The 22,952-nt window shown below is 48.0% G+C and overlaps 1 protein-coding gene across 2 annotated transcripts in view; it reads right to left on the minus strand.

The window, feature by feature from the left end:
• The window catches only part of LRP2BP (LRP2 binding protein), a 339,402-nt gene that overhangs the window by 77,407 nt on the left and 239,043 nt on the right, over positions 1 to 22,952 (minus strand). For both annotated transcript variants that reach the window (XM_078678933.1, XM_078678935.1), the window contains exon 7: positions 542 to 765. In XM_078678933.1, the coding sequence (XP_078535059.1) occupies positions 542 to 765 (224 nt within the window). The remainder of the gene's footprint in view (positions 1 to 541; positions 766 to 22,952) is intronic.

Below are 22,952 nucleotides of genomic sequence, written 5' to 3' on the forward strand. Positions count from 1 at the left end.
TTTGGCAGTAGGAAGGGCCCCACACATCTAAGACGAACAACACATGGTCAGGTTATCCTTACTCCATCATAAAGGTTGCTCTTCACGCAAAGTAAATTGCAGATGGGCCCAAGTGTCTATGATCGGCTCTCATAAGGGATGATGACTAACCCTACATATATACTGAAATAGAAAATGCTTCAGGGGGGTGCACTGGAATGCACAAAGCAAATAAAGGAACCCACAACAGTCAATATGGAGGCAGTCCAAAAGCACCATTGCATTCGATATTACAGACTGAGATACAAGCTACTCTCTAATATCACTGAACATTTGGAATGCAGAAACAGAGGAGTTTAAGATGCTTTGTGCACCCAGCACAAGATACATAAAAGGGTCCTTTTACTTTATCCTCAGAAACATTTACTATCAGCAATGGAGGTAACTTTCCATAATGCATGCATTACACAATTGAAGATATCTCTGTTGAGATTTCAGATTTTCTAAAAAAGCATAATGGACATCACACGACTTGGAAGGAAGGACAGAGGACAATACTCACAGTTTGGCAAGTTCTGCAGCTTTTCGGTACATCTTTCTGCTGTAGTAAAATTTCACAAGGTAGCCCTGAGCGTACACATTTCCTCGCTCTGCTGCTTCTTTCAGACATTCAATTGCAGATGTTATATCCTTCTTTGTACCCTGCCCATGTAGGTACATTACACCAAGCGCTGCTTGTGACTCTAGGTTTCCATTGCCACATGCCTCGGAATGCCAAAAGAATGCCTGGAGGAGAGATCAGGCCTCTTTAGCATCATGTGATTAAATTAAACATTTACAATAATGCAGTGTAACTTTCACACTGCTGAGAGCTCACTGATTCTTTAAGGGATTCTCTTTAATTAATATTGCTACCATTTACTAACTACACTCATACACATGTGAAAAGCGAATCAGATCATTAATAACCCTCTAATACACTCATCACCAAGAGGTGATGAGTGTATTAGAGGGTGTCACAAGCTCTGCTTGAGACTAAAAATAGGAGATAGTTTTGTAGGAAGCAAGGTTTTTATTGTGATTGTATGAACCCCTTTCAGAGGGCCACAGGGCACACATGGGCTACTGGGCCCAATTGTAGGGGTTTGGACCTTTTACTCCTGATGTCCAGGTGCCCATCCTACTATGAAACCTGAAAAGTGCTCCTTCTGCACTTCAGTCTCAGGGTTGCGTGGTCCGAGCAGTCCAAGGCTCCCTCGATGGAGGGAGGACGGTGTGTGGATACATATTAGTGAATACAGACTCACATCTCAAAATTTGCACACTGGCAGCCAGCAATACATCCTTGTCCAGCTAAATACTCCCTTTGATAAGAAGAGAGAAGCGCTCCTGCAGTGATAGGAGGTTTCCAGCTGTTTCTCCAGCTTAATAAGTGTTCACACGCTCAAGATGGGTGGGTAGGCTATAATGATCCTGTTCATGGTCCCTCTTGGATGAGGGTCTCCTACGGCATCCTCACTTGTTTAAAGGGTGTCCAACCAGTTACTGGCCTTGTTGCTCTCAGTGACCTATGGGTCACCACCACTCACTGTCTATGGTCTCCGGCCCGATCAATACGACAAAGTTACCAATGGCCGCCCCTCCTAGCATACAGGGTTGAAGCACTGCTGACACACGAAGTATAGGCCCTTCCTTCACTCTTTCACTTCGGCAACCCCTCTTGCAATATGGGGTCGCCACACCACTATTTTATTGTGCAAGGCTTCAGCCCCTACCGCATGGCAGTCTTTACCACAACAGCTCTTTGCGGCATGCAGAGTCACTGTTCCAATACCGTGCAAGGCTTTGGCCCTTGCCGCACAACAGTCTTTACCATGACAATCCTAAGGGCTGCCCCCTCCTGGCATACGGGGGTTGCCCACACAGTCCTGTACATGGGCAATGGCCAGATAAGTGCGGTACAAAAGGGGGTGGTGATTGACGGAGCATCTGAAACAATCAAACACTCACACCCAGTCAAAAGATCTGGGTTTAATCCATCACCGTTCTTTAGCCCACTCTGCCACCCCAGTTCAGACATGGCTATATGCAAATCAGTCTGACCCTGTGCCTCATGGGAACAGTCCAGCCCGAACTGCCAAGCCATGCCTTCCCTGGACCGGAAACAAGCTTCCGAGAACCGGTTTCTGGCATTACAGCCGTCTTCAGCCCGGCTTGCTTGAATCCAGTGGCAAAGTGAGCAAGGGACTCACGTCTGAGCATACCCTGCCACACTTATGGCGGCCAAAAGCGGTACAAAAGGGGGTGGTGATGGACGGAGCATCTGAATCAATCAAACACTCACACCCAGTCAAAAGATCCCTTGCTCACTTTGCCACTGGATTCAAGCAAGCCGGGCTGAAGACGGCTGTAATGCCAGAAACCGGTCCTCGGAAGCTTGTTTCAGGTCCAGGGAAGGCATGGCTTGGCAGTTCGGGCTGGACTGTTCCCATGAGGCACAGGGTCAGACTGATTTGCATATAGCCATGTCTGAACTGGGGTGGCAGAGTGGGCTAAAGAACGGTGATGGATTAAACCCAGATCTTTTGACTGGGTGTGAGTGTTTGATTGATTCAGATGCTCCGTCCATCACCACCCCCTTTTGTACCGCTTTTGGCCGCCATAAGAGTGGCAGGGTATGCTCAGACGTGAGTCCCTTGCTCACTTTGCCACTGGATTCAAGCAAGCCGGGCTGAAGACGGCTGTAATGCCAGAAACCGGACCTCGGAAGCTTGTTTCCGGTCCAGGGAAGGCCTGGCTTGGCAGTTCGGGCTGGACTGTTTCCATGAGGCACAGGGTCAGACTGATTTGCATATAGCCATGTCTGAACTGGGGTGGCAGAGTGGGCTAAAGAACGGTGATGGATTAAACCCAGATCTTTTGACTGGGTGTGAGTGTTTGATTGATTCAGATGCTCCGTCCATCACCACCCCCTTTTGTACCACTTTTGGCCACCATAAGTGTGGCAGGGTATGCTAAGACGTGAGTCCTTGCTCACTTTGCCACTGGATTCAAGCAAGCCGGGCTGAAGAGGGCTGTAATGCCAGAAACCGGTCCTCGGAAGCTTGTTTCCGGTCCAGGGAAGGCATGGCTTGGCAGTTCGGGCTGGACTGTTCCCATGAGGCACAGGGTCAGACTGATTTGCATATAGCCATGTCTGAACTGGGGTGGCAGAGTGGGCTAAAGAACGGTGATGGATTAAACCCAGATCTTTTGACTGGGTGTGAGTGTTTGATTGATTCAGATGCTCCGTCCATCACCACCCCCTTTTGTACCGCAGATAAGTGCGGTAGCAGTCTCCTCACACCTCCAGCACATGCTTACATCATGCATCCACTAATCAGTACTGCATTGTCTCTGTATGGTCCCACCCCAGGCACACATGCACCCAGTGCAACACACCATGTCTGCGCTGCACAGCATGTCACACCAGTCTGATATAGCCAAGGATAAGAACACAGCAGCAGAACTTAAAAAAGTTGGTGAGCCTGTAGGCCTCACTCCATTGACTGTTCACGACTGCTGATCGAGCTTGCGCGCCTCTACTATGAGGGTAGCGCTTTGGGTGCCCCTCCCAGTCAAACAATACTGCAATCAGTGAGACAGGCCTATGTCAGGGGCAAACGAATGATTTGTGTTCGCCTATGACAACAAAAATCAGCAGTAGAGATCCAAACATCAGCACATTTGGGCATTCAGGGCAGTGGTTCATGTCCATTACCATGCAGAGGACTTTTCCGTCCAACAGTAATACTTCATCCATCGTTTTCGAATGCAGAAACACCAGGGAAAATGTTTAATTGACACGGAACATACAATCGGGCTTTACAAACATACTACACATACTACATATTTGATTGATTAATTGATATATAGACAAATTATTAACCACAAGGTGGTATACATTTTGCACACTAGTAACATTTTGCACAAGGCGTAAACATCTCTTTAAGCACTAATATATAATGCTATTAGATAAATCTCTTAGTTATTCCAAAGTATGTTATTTTAAAATGGAGCATATTTGCTAAATTGTGAGTACATTAAACAACGATACAATCTAAGCAAGCTATTTTATTATCAGGTGATTCTACTATCTGGTTTAAATGAAGGTTTAGGAGTGCGGCTCTGAGTTTTTCAGAGTTACACTTTTTCCACTATCATCGTGTTATTGGCTGATGACAAGGACTGTTAGCATATAAAATGACAGCCTGTCACCAGGAAGATCCTCTGTGTCTGCATTTTGTAGGTCTGGCTTGACAGCAAAGCGGTCACCACACATTTTGTGCTGAACCTAAAAAAGGAGAGTTAAAAAGCACTACTAGGAGAGAGACTTTTACCCATTCCAGATTTTGGTAGTCCTGTTTACATGATCTGATTGGGTAGAAATTGTGTGCTTTCTCCGAGAGAGTGTTTGCATTGCACTCATGTGGTCTATTGGGAGGTTTCCCTAACCTACTATGTCGCCACATTAAAACGTAATGACGCAGCTGCATCCAAGTGAAACCCTCAATAATGCTATCATTCCATTGCCTGAGATGGATATTTCCTCAGCTTAAATGGCTGTCTAATTGAGACTGGTAAAGTGTTAACTCTGCTTAAATTAACATTTGCTTTTATTTCAGTACTTTCAGATCACAAGACAGCCAATCCTATGGCAGAACACATTTTGGAAGTAGTCATGTTAGACCTTTCAACCTTAGGAGGGACTTTTTCACCCCTAAACTTTTTGCCTTCACCCCTCCTAGTTTTAATCTCGTTTTTGTTGGCCTTAGGACTGATTAAATTGACTTACACCCAATTGGCACATTTAATTTACTTGTAAGTCCCTAGTAAAGTGGTACGGCATGCACCCATAGTCTGTAAATTAAATGCAACTAGTGTGCATGCAGCAACTATAGTGCCACCCTCTTAAGTAGCCTTTTCAAACCTGCCTCAGGCCTGCCATTGCAGCCTGGGTGTGCAATGTGAAACTGGCATTTCGACCTGGCCAAAAAAACCTTTTGCCAGACTCAATCCTTTCTTTTTATGCATATGTCACCCTAAGTGTAGGCCCTAAAACAGCCCAAAGGGTAGGGTGCAATGTATTTAAAAAGTTTGACTTGCACATTTAAGATTTACATGTCCTGGTAGTGAAAAACTCAAATTAGTTTTTTCACTACTGCAAGGTCTACCTCTCCCATAGGTTAACATCGGGTTTCCTTATTATATTTAATAAGTGATGACTTTCAATTGGGAGCAGGAAGATGGATTGAGTTTGGTGTTTAAAGAATTTGAATTAAAAGCCCTCTTTAATGGTAAAGTCAGATTTATTTTTTCACAATTCTAAAAATGCCCCTTTAAAAAGATGCCATTTTTTTTCTAACCGTTTGGTCATGCAGCCTGCCCCTGTGTCACACGACTAGGTGGAGCTGGCAGCTGGTCTTTTATATTTCTTTACTATCACAGAGGGGAGACAAGAGGGGCATTATGGGGCTCAGGCGGCTGTTCGATGGGGCAAGTTAGGTGACAAGTGGATTCTCGAACTTGAAGAAAGTTTGACTACAGGAAAGCCACCCCGAACCGACCATGAAGCACCTAGATAACAGTTCTAGGTTATCACTAATTACGATACCAGTTGAGAGGTAGGTCATTGCCTATATTTTAGCCCACCCAGCATTTAGTTATTGCAGTGTAGGGGGCATAGACAAAGTCCTGACGAATGCCCTAGACCCATGGCTGATTAGAGGCAAAAACATTTTGACATAATTATTTGTACAGTGACATATACAGGTCATTATGGTCAAGTCTGCCTTCTGTATTTATCCCTAAGTAATCAACCAGGGATACCACCAAATTAAAGGTTACTTTAGTGGATTATCCCATGGTTTTTAAAGTCATAAACTGGACCTAAATCATTGTCCTGAGAGAAGAAATATCTAGGAACTTCCTCAGAAAAGCCCCATTCTGAGGTTGAGTCAGCCCTGGTAGTAACATCTTAACAGGGTGGGGCGAGATGGCAAATGACGAAGGATGTCACATTACGTGAGTGAGCCATCCTCGTCCAATTCTTGAAATTGCCTTGAATTTAGGTTAAAAACAACGAGCATCACACAGAGAACTCATTGGGTCTCTGGTACAAACCTGCTGACTTGCTGATTAAGCAAACTGTATTTCTCTGTGGGTATCACACCAACTTTTCGGTTTCTTTGTGTATTTCTCCCAGACAGTGAGACAAAGGGAAGATAGGTATTTGCCGGATGGGCCACTCTGACTTAACGGGGGGAGGAGCTGCCACCTACCACCCTTGCACAGTACAAAGGGCTCTGCCTCATCCCTATCAAAAAGGGGTTTGTCACTAGTCTTTTGTGTCTCCAGACATGCTGGACCAGGGCCGTGAGGAAAGGAATGCCTGACCTCCGTGGGTAGATGGCTCTAGAACCTTCTCCTATTTCAAAGTGGGAACCAGGAATATATATTAAACCTCAGACTCCAACTCTTTAGTACACATCTGGACCTGTAGACAGTGGCGTAGCTAGACCTTCTGACCCATGGCAGTCCCTGCCTTTGCTGCATGTATGAGCAGGGCGGCTGGCGATTCCTGCGTTTGCTGCAGGTAAGAGCGCAGGGGGAGTCAATGCCCGCAAACTCTTGCCATGTGAGAAACTAAACCTGAAATGTGGATCGGTAGGGTGTTACATAATTTAGCTGCAGCTTCCATAAAGGTGTGACCACCGCATCTGGCTCTCTGGAACCTAGGAATGTTCACATTACTCAGAGAGGAAGATCTCAGCTGTCTTAGGAAAGGACCAGTGAAATACTGACCTCAGGAGTAATGGCCCCTGGAGGTACAAATGGAAAAAGAACAATTGATGGACAGAATGCAGAACAATGTCATACATTCACCCCAGTACACAGAGCTGGGCCTAAAGCCATCGTTTATTTGCTCACCATGCCATTCCAGTTTGGACCCAGCCATATGCAAATCAGTCTTGACCCTGCGCCCAATGGGAACAGTCCAGCCCGAACTGCCAGGCCAAGTCCTCCCTGGACTGGAAACAAGCATCCTAGGACCGGTGTCGGGCTTTCAGCCCTCATCAGCCAGGATAGCTTGACTCCAGTGGCATGGAGAGCACAGGACCCACGTCTGGGCATACCCGTCCCACTCGGGGTTACAAATGCAAAAAGAACAATTGATGGGCAGAATGCAGAACAATGTTATACATTCACCCCAGTACAGAGATCTGGGCCTAAAGCCAACGTTTTTTTGCTCACCATGCCATTCCAGTTTGGACCCACCCATAAGCAAATCAGTCTTGACCCTGCGCCCAAAGGGAACAGTCCAGCCCGAACTGCCAGGCCAAGTCCTCCCTGGACTGGAAACAAGCATCTTAGTACCGGTTTCAGGCTTTCAGCCCTCATCACCCTCGTGCAATATGGACGTGAATTCCTGATTGTTAGCATCTGATAAATATTCATACATTTATTTTATTCATTTTCTTGTACAACAGAAACAAAACAATATTAACCGTACAGTATAAATGATTAGTAAGTGCTTGACAGGATAGCGTCAGTAACTTTGGGACATTCAACGTTGAAACAAAACATCGGAAAGTTGCAGCATCACCATTTATGTGAAAACACATTGCTGCTTGGGCCTGGCGTCTCCACCCGCCCCCATTCTGTCAGTTTTAATCGCAGCAATAGGTACGCCAGCTACACAATCACCCAATCAGGGGTTTTTAAAGTGCACTACTCACCCGTTAGGGTCTCAAGGAGCGGGGACGGGGGTGAGCAGCTGCATCAGAGTCATTTGATGAGCCAGGTCTTGAGGCCCACTTCTCCCACTTCTGTGGGCCACCTCTACTCTGATGCACCACCTTCTCTGCCTGTTGGCACCAATCCATGTCTTTTTACCAGTCCAAGACCCTAGGGGGCACAGCACTGAATGTACATACCTAGTTTCATTTGGCCATGCCAGTTCCCACCAACAACCAGTTTTGAATACATAGCCATGTCTGATCACCCTCGATATTGAGCAAGAGCCACTTTGCCCCCATTGGACCTCCAAGATTTGCATCCGTGCCAGTATCTGAGTTACTCCCTCCCAATAGGTCTGAATGACCGGGCAGGCCCAGAGTGTATGGAAGAAGGAACCCTCCTGACCACAGCCCCTTAAGCAGATCATAGATTCGCTCCTCCCGATTTTTTACAGGAGTGTCCGAGAGTTGTATGACCTATGTAAGATAAGCAGCTAAACCAAATGATAAATATTCTGGATTCGGCGTGATGGCGGACCACATCTGGCAGTCAAAGCAGTCTACTATGGCCATTATACTGGCAATTCTTATTGACATTGAAGCTTCTGAGGACATCCTCTTCCCAAAGGCATCAATTGTACACCCTCTCTTTCCAGTAGAGCAGTAAAAGGTGTTCTAGGATTTCTAGACCTCCTTTGTGTGGCTCGTATTAATACTAAATGATGCCACTAGACAGATTGGTGTGTTGTCTGGAGCTTTATATATCTTGTTTAGTCTGAGGACGATGGCAGCTACAGTTCTTGCAGTCTGCATTAATTGCATGCCTTCTTGTCACCGATGGTCTATTATAGGGATTCCTTTGACCGCTTTTCTAGATGGCTCGCTGAAGTTGTACAGAAAGTAATCCATTTCCTTGCTTGTCAATGGAAAGTCAAATATTTTTACACCCTTTCACGAATCTGGAGTTGTCGTCTGATGGAGAGTGTATTGGGGGAGTGTGCTGGGATGCTCTGCAATTGTTAGTATGCAGTCTTCCCATTCATCTCCTCTTTTCCTTGAGGGCTCTGGGAGTTTGCCTTCTTCGTAGTATTGGTCAACATCAGAGGTATCAACTTGTATTGGCTTAGATGCGTTCTCTGTGAAATGTTGGACTTGACGGGCTACTAGAGGAACTGGTGTGACATTCAACTGGAACAGAAGCTTTAGGGTTCCGTTCATGTGTATCTTGTCCCTTTGGTTCCTTAGGGCTCAAACATTTGGCCTGTGGTGTAGCTGATGGTTGTCGATCTGGTTTCGTTGGGGAATGTGTAATAATCCTTCATCATATGCCTGAGGTCCTAGATAACATCTATCAGCACCTGCATTGTTGGAGCGACAATGGAATTGTTCATATTCTGTTTCATAGGGATCATACATGCAATCTTAGAAAACATGTTATTCGGTAAAGTCTTACTCCTGGTGTCTGGGTTACTTAGGGTAATAAAAGTGAGTAACCTGCTCTCCATGCAGTGAAAATCCAAGCCCCTCCTCTGTATCTTGAAACTTTATTTTCCCCTGTTGTGGATTGTAACCTGCTCTATATTGATTATCAGGATCCTATACCTCCTCTTCAGCCTCTGCCTCCAGGAATTTTGATGGTTAAAATCGTGCTATTTTGCTGAATGAAGTGTCTTCTGGCAATATGTCTCAACAGCTAAGGTCTTCTCTTACCTGTGTCTCATTTGACAGAGAAGGTGTCATTTGTGGTATTGTCACTGGCGCTGTTGATAGGGGGTGGGTGGGATTTTGTATTCATTTACAGGGCTTCTGTTAATGGTACACCTGGTCTTCTCCATGCACTGTTATCAACTGGGTTTTCTGGTAATGGTAACACTATTGACGGTGTGACATATTATGTTTTTTTCTTCATTTTAGTGGATGGTGGGGGGAGTTACATCGGTTGACACTTTTCTTTTTCCCATGCTCAAGTGATGGTCTCACATATTTTTAAGGAATTTCTCCGTCACTTTTCCCATCTTATGCTTTAACGCCTTTTTCTCCTTTGAGGGCTTAAAAATTGAGCATGATTCATCCCCAGCGGAGAGGGGTTTAGCCACCTTATGCTTTTGAAGCCACTTAAAAAGTCTTTCATATCAGTGATTGACAGTTTTAGCAGAACCGTACTGTAATTTGTGCAGTCTTTATGTATATGGTCAGGACAAAGGCAATAAATGCATTTAATATGAGGGTCAAATGAAAACACCATCCTGTATCCACATGCCTTAACCAGGCTCTTTGTAGAGTAGTTTGCCATTGTAAAATTATGTAAGATTGCCTATTTTAGAGGCAGTAGTAGAATATCTCAATACAAAGCACCCAAGGATAAATTAAAAGTAATATTTGTGAAGAAAAAAGCTGGAGGTAATTGGGAGAAGAGAGATCTAAGCTCTAGGACTTTCCTCACAACATGTCGTTGAACTCTGAAATGCGATATCCTCCAGGAAGGATGAGACTGGGGGCATTCTCACTAAAATTGGCTAAAGTTTGGTTGTTTTCCAATGAAGTTGGTGTGCTACTGAAGCATCACTGTTGTGGTGCTTGAAGGAAGCTACTGTCTTATACTGCTATTTTAAAGTTACTGTGGGACTCCCACTTGGACAATGGAGAATGATTTAAGCATATTACTCTATAAAAGATGAAATGCTGGTGATGGATAAATTGCTTACCTGAGTGACTGTCTGGCATCTTGTGACAGAACCACTTTGTCCTCCCAGAGGTTAAAAAACTGAGACCATTGACCTTCCAGGGCTTGCTGTACAGGCCTCATGGGGAGCTTAGCATTGGGGACAACAAAGATATAAGAGGTCATCGACCTCAGCAGACACACCACTTACTTGGCCAATGGGCGAGGAGTGTGCAACATTTCATATTGATTGAGGATAATCTCTCCTCCAAAGGATACACTCTTGCTTCTTTTGTATCTACAGTCGCTCCCAGGTAGTTTATTCTTTGAGTCTATACTTGTATGGACTTTTTGAAGTTTACTTGTAAGCCCAGATTTTGTTGGGTCTCGAGGCAGCTCTGAAAATGTTCCTGCTTTAGCAATGGGGAGGAGCTTTTGAACCACCATTTGGCTAAGTATGGTTACACAAAAATCTTCTTCCCCAGCAGGTGTAGCGACTACTGTCATGCATTTTGAGAATGTGAAAGGCACTAATTTGAGCCCGAAGGTCAACACTTTGTACTGGGAATGCGTTGATGCCACTCTGAAGCGCATAAACTTCAAATGTTTCCTGGTTATTGGAATGTATAAGTAGCCATCCTGGAGATCAATTACATACATCCGGTCCCCCTGATGGAGCTAGGGTTAGATCTGGTGAAGGGCACGCATCCTGAATTTATCCTTGCGGGTGAACTTGTTCAGGAGTTTTAAGTCTAGAACTGGCCTGTACTCTCGATTCAGGCCTTTTTTCTGGACCACAAAATAGTGGGAGTGTATTCCCAGTCCCTTTTGAGACAATGGAACTTCCGCTATGACTTTTCTTTGGAGCAGTGTTTCTACTTCATTTCGCAATAAGACTTGTTGAGGACAGGATGTTATCCTCAGAGGGGCACCAGGAGGAATGGATTTGAACCTGAGTCAGTAACCATTTTGAACAATATTCAAGACGCACTTGGTGCTTGGTTTTTTGTGCCATTCGTCCAGATATTTAGCAATACTTCCTCCCACCGGACCGGTAAACGGAGAGGGGGGAAGCAGATGCTTATTGTTTTGCAGGTGTCTTGGAAGAGAATGCTGATGGATGAGGGCCTCCTCTTCCACATGCTTGTTGTCGGGGATGGAAGTGGTACCCAATGAGGGGTTTGAACTGTCTACTGGTATGATCGTTGATCACAGGGACAGAACCTGCAACAGATTTTTTTACGCTTCTCGAGGCCCACTGCCTTGAGTGTATTTAGTTCTGATTTCATTTTTGCCATCTCATCATCTGCGTGTATTCTGAACAGAGAATTTCCTGTGAAAGGTAGATTTAGTATCCTTTGCTGGGCCACATATTTCAGGCCTGTAACACGGAGCTAAGAGAAGCGTCTTCCACAAATCCCGTGAGAATATCCATGGGTTGCAAAGTCAGAAGCAGCAGCATTGATGGTCTGGTTTGCAACCAGAGCACCCTCTTGAAGAATCTCCTGAAAGTCCACTTTTGGCAACATATCTGTAAATCTGGACAGAGAGTTACCCAATGATCTGTTGTACTTCACTAGTAAAGTTGAGGTGCTGGCAACCTTCATAAAGGATGCAGAAGTGTTGCACATCTTTTTGTCTACAGAATCTATTTGATTGCTGTCCATATCCTCGGGCAATGTCGAAGATGATGCGCAGTATGCGTTTTTCTTGCGGCAGCTACGGTTACCGAATCTGGAAGAGGATCAGATCTCAAGAAAAGTGGGTCTTGGTTGGCGAGCTTTGTATTTTTTAAGTATATGTAATGATGCAGCCCGTAGAGATGCTGGAGTCAGAAAGATTCACTTAGCAGGCTCCAAAAGACATGGAACCAAAGGTAAAAGCAGTCTGGAAGCCGTTTGGTGATGGAGAGTCTTGAATATGACTGATGATGAAGTGACACGTGAAAGAATGTCAATATTCAGCTTCACGAGAGGAGGAGCTTAGCGCGCACCCAAGATGGTCGCGTGAGCTCAGAGCTCCCGGACCTTCGCCACCTCCATCGACTATCCTGCAACTAATCCTGATTTGGACGACGGGCTTTTGTGGTCGAGAACCTGCTGATCACTTATCCGTTTGCGGATTTCGATTTGGTCTCCGGGAACCGAATATATGGATTTTTGGAGATTTGCGGCCTGCTCCATGGCACTGCCCCGGGCTTGCCTACTCTGCCAGCCGGGTAGTAATTGAACAACAACGGCCTGCACTAACCTCCCTTGCCCGGTCCTCTACTTTCAGTTTCGATTCTAACGAGCCTACGTCATTGACCTTGCCTTGGTCGCCCTGGTTGCTTGCTCCACTCAACTATTTGCAACATCGCTCGGAGATCCAGACTTTCTTGCTGTTTGCCTAGGGACTGGTCCTCACTTTATTCTCTGAGCTTTTGCGGGCACATCGAGTGTAGCCATTTTCAGAATACCCTCCGGGGCACACGACCTAAGATGGCCACCAAGCCTGAAGCAGAGAGGCGCAAGACCAGACCGGCAGCTCGAGGAGGTTCTGTCCAATCCAACGTCATGGACCGATATACCCTCAATAAGAGCTCTCCGAGCGGAATGACTAAACCCCCGGCCGGCATTGAGGACGAATCCCTGCTGGGTGACGACCCGTCGTTGAAAGACGTCATGTGCGCTATTGCTGGGATGAAGGCCGCGATGGGACAACAGTATGAGGCCCTAACCCACAAGCTGGACACTGTTGCCATAGATGTCAATCTGATCAGGGCGGATCTTGCAAAAACCAACGAAAAGGTCAAGTCTCTCGACCTGAAGACTACTAGTCTTACCACCGACGTCTCTGACCTACAGACGGAGGTCAGTAATCTGAGATCCGCCCGTGACTATCTCTCCCGTCGCTTGGACGATTTTGAGGGCCGAGCACGACGGAACAACGTCCGATTGGTCGGTGTCCCGGAGAAGACGGAATCGTCAGCTGTGGACCTACTGGTGGAGGACCTTGTCCTAAATCATTTGGCGCCCAAGGGCCTGAGCAAGTTTTTTGCAGTAGAACGGGCCCACCGTGTCCCGGGTGGCCCGCCTAAGCTGGGTGCTTCTCCGCGCCCCATCATTGCGCGGATTTTCAACTTTCGCGACAGAGATGTGATACTGCAGGCTTCCCGCACATCAGGCCCCACGGAATATGAGAACGCTATGGTCAGCTTTTACCCGGACTTCACCCAACAAGTCCAGAAGCAGCGGCTGGGATTTCAAGGAGTGAAGAAGAGACTGAGAGACAGGGACATGAAATATGCCATGCTTTTCCCGGCTCGATTGCGTATCGTCCACAACGATAGAACATTTTTCTTTGACCATCCTGAAGCGGCTAATGACTGGTTAGACTCGCTGCCTAATGGACGAGGGCGATTTGAACAATCGGAACCTCCCGGTGGAGCGGAGGGCGGCCCGACGGAGCAGGAATAGGGAGCGACATCGGCTCCCGGACCAACATTTTGACTTTCGGCAGTGGTTCGATCCTATACTGACAATAATTGCTACTCCATTGTCTTACTGGGGTGTGGGTGAGGGGCAGGTGAGTCTTCCTCCTCTGGGGTTCTTTTCGTAGATTAGTTGTATGTTAGGGCGACAGGCACGCTGCGAGTTGGGGTGGCTTTTGAGTCTAACGCAGGGGTGCGGGGTGGGGGGTATGATGTTGTTCTGGGGGGTTAACAAGTTCAGAGATGTGTTTCTTTGTTTTTTTCAAGGCATAATGCTGATGATCTTCTGTGTTGTGGTGTCGCGGCTGGTGTGGGGGGGACTTGGGGTGGAATCTGGGATGGGGGTAGGGGGCTACGGATACTGTGTTGGAACGTAAATGGTCTGGGAGACAGAATTAAGCGGGGAGTGGTCTTGCAATTACTGAGACGCTTGTCCCCTGATGTGGTTTTGCTTCAGGAAACGCACTTGCTGGGTAATACGTGCCACGCCATGAATAGGCGTGGCTATCGTCTCATTGCACACTCAGGTTTCACTTCTGGCTCCAGAGGGGTGGGCATTCTGATCCGGACCTCCCTCCCCCTCGCTGTTGACGACATTATACTTGATGATAGAGGGCGGTACGCCGCCATTGTGGGGCGTTGGGAGGGTAGGGTGGTTACATTATTTTCTGTTTACATACCCCCAGGTCTTCAAACTACGACCTATGCAGATCTGGGAAGAGTGATTCTGGGAGTCCCCGAGGGTTTGCTTGTAGTCGGGGGAGACTTTAATTCAGTAGTATCCGGGATGTGTGATCGTTACCCTCCCCGAGTTCTCGCTAAGTTCCAATCCTGGCTTGGGGACTTCATGGAGGCACTGGGGCTGACCGATTGTTGGCGCTTACACCATCCTGGGCAACAACAGTATACCTTTCACTCTGGGGCCCACGGCAGCCTTTCGAGATTGGATTATGTTTTGATGCCCTCCTCCCAGGCTTCCCGTATAGGGGAGGTGAAACATCTTGCCAGGGGTATTTCGGATCATTCCCCACTGTGGTTGGTTGTGAACGCACATGGGGGTTCGGAGGGTCGAGTGGCCCCGATCAACCCATGGTACCTCCGTGATCCTAAGATTAGAGCGGAACTACTTAAGACAGTTGATCAATACTTTGCCGAAAATGTGGGGTCAGTATCCTCTTCTGTCTCCTTGTGGGAGGCGTACAAAACTGTAATTCGGGGGCAGGCCCTCTCGTCGATTGGCAATGTTAAGAGATGTAGACGAGAGGAGGTTGTTCGTCTTGAGACTGAAATTACCGATCTTGAGGGAGAGTTTGATGCTGGGGTCTCCCCTGAGAGGCTTCATCTGTTGGACCTAAAACGACATGAGTACAGAGCTCTGGTGACTGATGCAGCGAAGGAGATGAGTCGTGAACAGCAGGGACGTCTGTATGATGTGGGGGATAAGGCTGGGAAGTTGCTTGCTTGGTTGGATAGGAGAGAATGCGCGAGTCGAGTGGTTCCTGTTATAGTTGACGCAAATGGTGGAAGTATCACGGACCCTGCTGGGATTGTTGAGAGGTTCGCCGATTATTTTCGGGTGGTGTACTCCCCTGTGTCCGATAGACCGGAGCAAGACTCCCACATGCTTTTACGCGATATTTCGCTACCATGCTTGTCTGATTCAGAGAGGGACCTGCTGGAAGCTCCGCCCACGGCGGATGAAGTTGCGACCGCTATCCGTTTGATCCGCTCCGGGAAGGCCTCGGGCCCTAATGGACTCCCTATAGAACTCTACAAGCTCCGTCCGGATGTGTTGGCGCCGTATATGCGATCTATGTTTTTGGAATCACTGGCAGAAGGGTTTCTTCCTCCTGACCAGAGATTGGCCACCATAGTGGTAATTCATAAAGAGGGTAAGCCACGTGACCGCTGCGAATCATACAGGCCTATTTCCCTAATAAATGCTGAAACCAAGATCCTGGCCAAAGTTCTTGCTAATCGTCTGGTGACTGTTATAGGCGATCTGGTTCATCCAGACCAGTCCGGATTTATACCACATCGCAATACGGCACTTAATCTTCGGCGCCTGCATGGAGTCCTCGCGCGAGCGGGGACATTGAGAGAGTCGGCCATCTTGGCGTCTTTGGACGCCACCATGGTGTTTGACACGATTGAATGGCCCTATCTTTGGGCGGTCCTTTCCAAATTCGGGTTTGGGCCCACCTTTATCCGTTGGGTTCGATTGCTTTATGCTGATCCCTTAGCCCAGGTAGTGGTGAATGGACGTGTCTCGGCCTCCTTTGCTCTCGGTAGAGGTACGCGCCAGGGCTGTCCTCTGTCCCCACTCTTGTTTGCCCTTGCTTTAGAGCCACTGGTGGCTTGGCTGCGATGGGAACCATCCATGAAGGGCATTCGATGGTCTCCGGAATTTGAAGACCGTGTATCTCTGTATGCAGATGATATCCTTTTGTACCTCACATCGCCCCGAAAGTCGTTAATCGTCCTTTTCGACGTTTTGACTTCTTTCCGTAAGAATTCCGGCTTAGTTATAAATTGGTCTAAATCTTGCGTTTATGTTCTCTCCGGTGATACTCCTCTCCTGCCCCGTGATTGTCCTATTCCGGTGGTACTAGATGGTTTCAAATATCTGGGAATATTTGTCACCTTGGACCCCACACTTCGGTATGAGCGCAATCTGCTGCCCCCTCTCAGACGCCTTCGGGCGGATGTCGGGACTTGGAGCAGACTACCCCTTTCTCCTTTGGGACGAGCTGCGTTGTTTAAGATGATGTCGCTCCCCGATTCCTTTATGCGCTTCAAAACATGCTTGATGTTGTGCCAGCGGAATATTTTCGTGAGATTGAGAGTCTACAGCGGCAGTTGTTATGGGGGGGCGGTCCTCGCATCGCCCTTTCGAAGCTTACACTCCCTTGGTACGATGGCGGCATCGCTCTCCCGGACATTCGTCGCTATTACTGGGCCTCTAAATTGGGGGCCATTAACCATGGCACCTACACTCCCCCACTAAACCCGGCTTTTGCGATGGACAGATGGTTGCTACCCGGTGGGGACTACAATAGGGCTCTATATGCGAAATCAGCTGGCGAAACTCTTACGGGCCCCACCAAAACAGCAGTACAGGTGTGGCGTAGAGCTACGGCGGCCACGGGATGGGCCGACAGGCCGACCCGGGCTACCCCACTGTATGCTTCGGATAAATTGGGCTCCCTTTGGCAATCGAAGGGATTTGATCGGTGGGACATGATCGGGATCAGTAGGGTGGATGACGTATGGCTCAAGGGCAGGGTCAAGACGTTTGAGGAATTGAAAGTTGAGTATGGGCTGAATGATAAGGAATTCTTCAGATACGCGCAAGTCAGGCATGCGATCTTGTCTGTTTTTCCGCTAGGCTCGGACGTGCCGGAGGCATCCCCGCTCGAGGATCGGATTCTGGATGGTCACGTCCCTGATAGCACGATCTCGCTAATTTATAAAAAGTTGATCAATACCAGGACTGATCTACTAGAAAGTCTTCGAGGGTTGTGGACCAGAGATGGTCTAGAACTCGATGATGAGGACTAGCAGTCCGCGATTTCTTCCCCGAAAGAAGTGGCTATCCCGGCACGTCTTCGGTTCGTCCAACTAAAAATTTTGCATAGGGTGTATGTGACTGGCCCACGTCTGGTTCGAATGGGATTCTCGATGGATGGATTGTGCAGGCGCGGATGTGGTATGGTGGCTACGTTCCTTCATATTATCTGGGAATGCCCTGCTGTGATACGTTATTGGAACCGCGTGCATGAAGTAATGAGTGAGGTCACGGGAGTTCGATTGGTGCCTGAAGCGCGAAGATGCTTGTTGAATGTCTGGGAGCCGAATGACTACAATCAAGCGCAGCTCCGCTGGGCGACCTTGGGCAACATGGTTGCCAAGCGTGATATTGCCCAATTGTGGGGCGCGCAGACGCCTCCGACACTTCTGGCGTGGACACAAAACATGGATTGGTGCATGTTTCGAGAAAAAACTGTATATGTCTCCCGTGGCAGGCCGGGCAAGTGGGGGAAAGTGTGGAACCAATGGAACGCATACCGTGGAGATATATGTACTCCCCCAATTTCGGAATTTGATGCTGATTTGTCTTCCTCCCAACCTGACGTTTCCTCCGCAGGACTATAGTTGTTTTGTATATATTTTGGTCTCCTTCCCCCCCCCCCTCTCCCCCCCACCCCCCCCCAATTATTGATTGCACTATTGCTTGATTCCTCTATATACCCCCCCCACGGACCACGTGATGACACGTTTTAATGTACTGCCTTGTTTTGTATTGTTCTTTTGTGTTCTTGTTTTAAAATCAATAAAAAGTTTTCAAAAAATAAAAATAAAAAATAAATAAATATTCAGCTTCACTGCCCCTCTTATGAGTACATCATTGAAAGTGAGGAGATCATCCACCGGAGAAACCCTAGCCGAGGGTGAGTCTGATAATGTTGGTGAGTAATCTCTCATCGATGAATGAGAGGACGTGAACCAGTAAGGAGACCTGTGCCTGTGTCGGAAAGATCTAGATCGGTGATGCGCATCGAGATCTGGATGGTGTACTTCTATGTGGTGTCCTAGATCTTGACCTCTTCCTCTGTGCGGTCCTGGACAGTGATCTTCACCTCTACAGACTCCTAAATCTTTGCGGAGGTCTTGTCTGTACCTTAGGAATTGAGGATGGAGCCTTGGGAGAAAACAGTTGAGTTACGACAAAATCTTCTGCTTTTAAAGAGAATTTTCTGACAAAAAAGTAAAGAAATGTAGAGCTCAATGCTCCAGGATCTTCACTGAAGAAGCCAGAAAAAAAAACTGACCTAACTGTCACAGGTGGGGCATGATGGGATTCAGGAGGTCCTGGAGGTCTTAAAGGCACGGTGCTGGTTTTCTCTTTTATGGTTTTCAGTGCAGCCCTTTGGCTAACCATGCCTCCCATTCCCTTGCTTTTTCCTTTTAAATAAGGGCTATGTTTTCTACTTTAAAGTGGCATTTTCTGTACTGCAGAAATGTGAATGATTGTGGTGCATTCTAAATTTCATTTCAAACATTCTATTTGGAATAACTTTGGCGCCGGTTGACGAATCTTCTCTAAATTTTCAAAACTGGTGGGGTGCTCCGGTCCGCTCCTATCCAGAAAGTCTCAGAGTGATTCTTCAAGCGGGGGCCGAGAAAAAAGGGGGGTCCTAAAACGTGTTTTCCCATGCAATTTTCCATAGGGACCTTTAGCCGCAGCTACAGCCTGAACTGCTGAACGGAATTACACCAAATTTGGCAAAGAGGTAGTCCTCGATTCAGACTCATGCGTTTTGCTTAAATGGTGTAAATCCTTTCAGTAGTTACTGAGAAAATCACAATTAAAAGTACATATATATATCTATGGCCGCGCAGGATCCACGCATCCTAAGCGCACCCTGCCTTGCACGAGTTGTACTCTAATTGGCTGTCAACACTCCAAATCAGAAAGTGTTGGCAGCCATCTTGTGCCTCGGTAGAACCGAGGCACAAGAAACCTATAAAACAAATGTGCAAAACCCGAAAAGGGGGCTGGGTAGAAACCACGCAGGATGCGAGGATCCTGCCGTTCAAAAAAAAAAAAAAAAAGCGCAGGCTCCCGTGATTCAATGCTACTTAGCCCCCGGGGGGCCAAATACCGGGGGCATTATCAAATCGCCCCTACACTGCCCCGGGTACCGCCAGCCCCCGGGGCAAAGTTTAAATAATTGCGGGGGCACACGGCCCCCACGCAGCCCCGGGGACTGCCACACCCGGGGGCTTAATAGTTTACTGTTGAGGGGCCTCTAAGGCCCCCCCCCGAGCCCCGGGACCGCTACCCCCGGGGCTCGACTTAAATTTTGATTGCGGGGGGGCACAGTGCCCCCCCGCAGCCCCGGGGACCGCCACCCCTGGGGCTTTATTTTTAAATAATTTGTACCCTGTGTGGGGGGGCTCAAGCCCCACCACACGCCCCGGGGACCGCCACCTCCCCGGGGCACTAAATATTTAAATTGGGGGGTCCGTGCCGGGCCCCCAGCCCCAGGGACATCCACCCCCAGGGGCTTTGCGGATGTCCGTGTGGCCCTCCTCCTGGAGCCATTGATGGCCCTGGGGACCGCCACCGCCCAGGGCCGGCTCCTACAGTGTCCCGGGATGCCCACCCCTGGGACACTTTAGTTTGCTATGGCAGGGCGGGAGCCTCGTGGCTCCCACCCTGCCATAGCAAACTGCTTTGCTATTTGGAAGAGAGAGCAGGATTGCTTTTCCACAGGGGGAGCAGCATGTTAGCTGCTCGCTGTGTGGAAAAGCAATGCCTGCTCCCACAGGATGCGGGGAGCCGGCTGGGAATGTGGGGGGATTGGGGCCCCCCACAGTACCCAACGAAGAGAGCCAGCCCCAGGGGATGGGGTCCCCAGGGCTACAAGTGGCCAGGGAGCGGGGCCATGCGCCACCCTCCCCAAATGTATTAAATTTTAAAAAAAATAGGTCGGCCCCGGGGGACGGGGTGCCCAGGGCCAAAATATTAGGAAAAGAATGGGGGCCACACAGCCCCCTTCTTAAACCTAAAAAAGAAGAAAAAGACCGGCATTGCGCTAGAGGCCACACCCCCTACCAGCATCACTCTGCAAACACGCCCCCTGGCGCGTTTGCAGAGGGGGAAAGAATTCCCTTGGGTACTGGGGGTCCCTAGGGGCCAACTAGTCCACCAGGAACCTCCAGTATGCGCCAGGGGGCTGCGTTGCAGAGAGGTGTTCTGAGGCTACTCTCCTTTTTACACCTCTCTGCAACACAGCTGTGTGGCGCTTACAGGAGGTAGCTGGTGGGCGATTTGCACCCCAGGGACCAGTATTCAAGGGGAGTTAATCCCCCATCTCAAAACGCGCCACGGGGTGCATTTGCACAGTGGTGAAGGGAGGGGGCGGGGCCTAAGTTCACATGTGTGCAAACACACCCTGTGGCGAGGTTTAAGTTGGGGAAGTAATTCCTTGTCAATCCTGAGGGTCCCTGGGGGCCAACTAGCCCAACAGGTACCTTCAGTAAGCACCACGGAGCTGTGTTGCAGAGTGTTGTAAAAAGGGGCGTGGCCTCTGAACACCTCTCTGCAACGCAGCCCCTTGGCGCATACTAAAGGTACCTGGTGGGCTAGTTGGCCTCCAGGGAGCCTAAGAAATGAGGAGGAATTAATTCCTCAACTTAAAGCGGGCCACAGGGTGTGTTTGCAGACATGTAACTTCAGGCCACGCCCCCTTCCTTCACCTTTGTGCAAACGCGCCCTGTGGTACGTTTTAAGTTGGGGAATTAATTCTCTTTCAATAATGAGGGTCCCTGAGGGCCAAATAGCCCAACAGGTATCTCCAGTATGCGCCAGGGAGATGCCTTGCAGACAGGTGTTCAGAGGCCACACCCCTTTTTACACCGCTCTGCAACGCAGCTCTGTGGCGCTTATTGGAGGTACCAAGTGGGCTACTTTGACCTTAGGGACCCTTAGGATTTAGGGGACTTAATCTCTCAACTTAGAACGGCCACATTGTGTGTTTACACAGTGGTGAAGGGAGGGGACGGGGCCTGAGGTAATGTGTGCAAACACGCCCTGTGGCGCGTTTTAGGAATAATTCCACTTAAATCATGAGGGGCCATGGGGGCCAAATAGCCCACTAGGTGCTTCCAGGAAGCGCCACTGCACTGCGTTGCAGAGAGGTGGTGCAGGCCGTGCCCCTTTTTACATCTCTCTTTTACGCAGCTCTGTGGCGCTTACTGGATGTACCTAGTGGGTTAGTTGGACTCTAGGGACCCTCAGGATTGAAGGGGAATTATTTCCACAACTTAAAACGCGCTAGAGGGCATGTTTGCACAGTGGTGAAGGGAGGGGATGGTGTAGGAAAGTGGCTCTCTATATACTGGACCGAAGTGAAATCAGCCGAACTACGAATTCTAATTTACTTGCCTGTTATCAGGAGAGACCTCAGTGCTGCAACTTTGAGCCCAGTACTGAGCCTGAAAAGTAATTTTAATCGTAATTACCAGTAACTTGAATTTCCTTCCATTGGATATCATTGCCTGCTTTTTGCTGAAAAAGTTTCAGTGTCTATTTTTGAAACTTACAAATATTCCTCTAAAATAAGCCGAACTACGAATTCCGATTTACCCACCTGTTAAAAGGAGAGACCTCAGTGCTGCATCTTTGAGCCCAGTACTGATCCTGAAAAGTAATTCTAACCATACTTACTAGTAACTTGAATTTCCTTCCATAGGCTAACATTGACTGGTTTCACTCGGAAATTCTTTTAAGTGTGGAGTTTTGGAACTAAAATATTCATCTAAAATCATCCGAACAACAAATTCCGATTTACTCACCTGTTATCAGGAGAGAACCCAGTGCTGCATCTTTTAGCGCAGCACTGACCATGAAAAGTAATTCTAACTGTACTTACCAGTAACTTGAATTTCCTTCCATAGGAATCAATTGTCTGGTTTTCACCAGAAAAGTTTCTAAGTGTCTATTTTCAAAAACTGCAAATATTCCTTAAAAATCGTCTGTATGACTTAAACGCATTCTTTCAACTGTTTACAGAAGATGCACCAGTGCTGGATCCACGATCCACCACTGAGTAAGAAAATGTAACGATAACACTACTTACCTGCTAAGTGAATATCTTCCCGTAGGATAACATTGGTGATTCTATGTGAAAAAATCACAAACAGCTTTGCGGACACAGGACAGTCTTGCCAATAGTTCCCTACGCGTTTCAGGTGTCCTCACCCTTGTTCACGGGATGGCTCTGTGAGGAGTAGCCGCGGAATCGCATTGAAGGAGTGTGAGCAGCGGTACTTGTATGCCAAGGACTCCAGGTCCCAGAGTGCAGTGTGCAGTCACGCCCGGCTGGGCAGGGTTTATATGAACACCACAAGTGAAATCACGCTTTCCGCTGCTACTCCTCACAGAGCCATCCCGTGAACAAGGGCGAGGACGCCTGAAATGCGTAGGGAACTATTGGCAAGACTGTGCTGTGTCCGCAAAGCTGTTTGTTACGGCTGCCTTGTCAATAAGGAT

This window comes from Lissotriton helveticus, chromosome 2_2, assembly GCF_964261635.1.
Source record: "Lissotriton helveticus chromosome 2_2, aLisHel1.1, whole genome shotgun sequence".
Classification (NCBI taxonomy): Eukaryota; Metazoa; Chordata; class Amphibia; order Caudata; family Salamandridae; genus Lissotriton; species Lissotriton helveticus.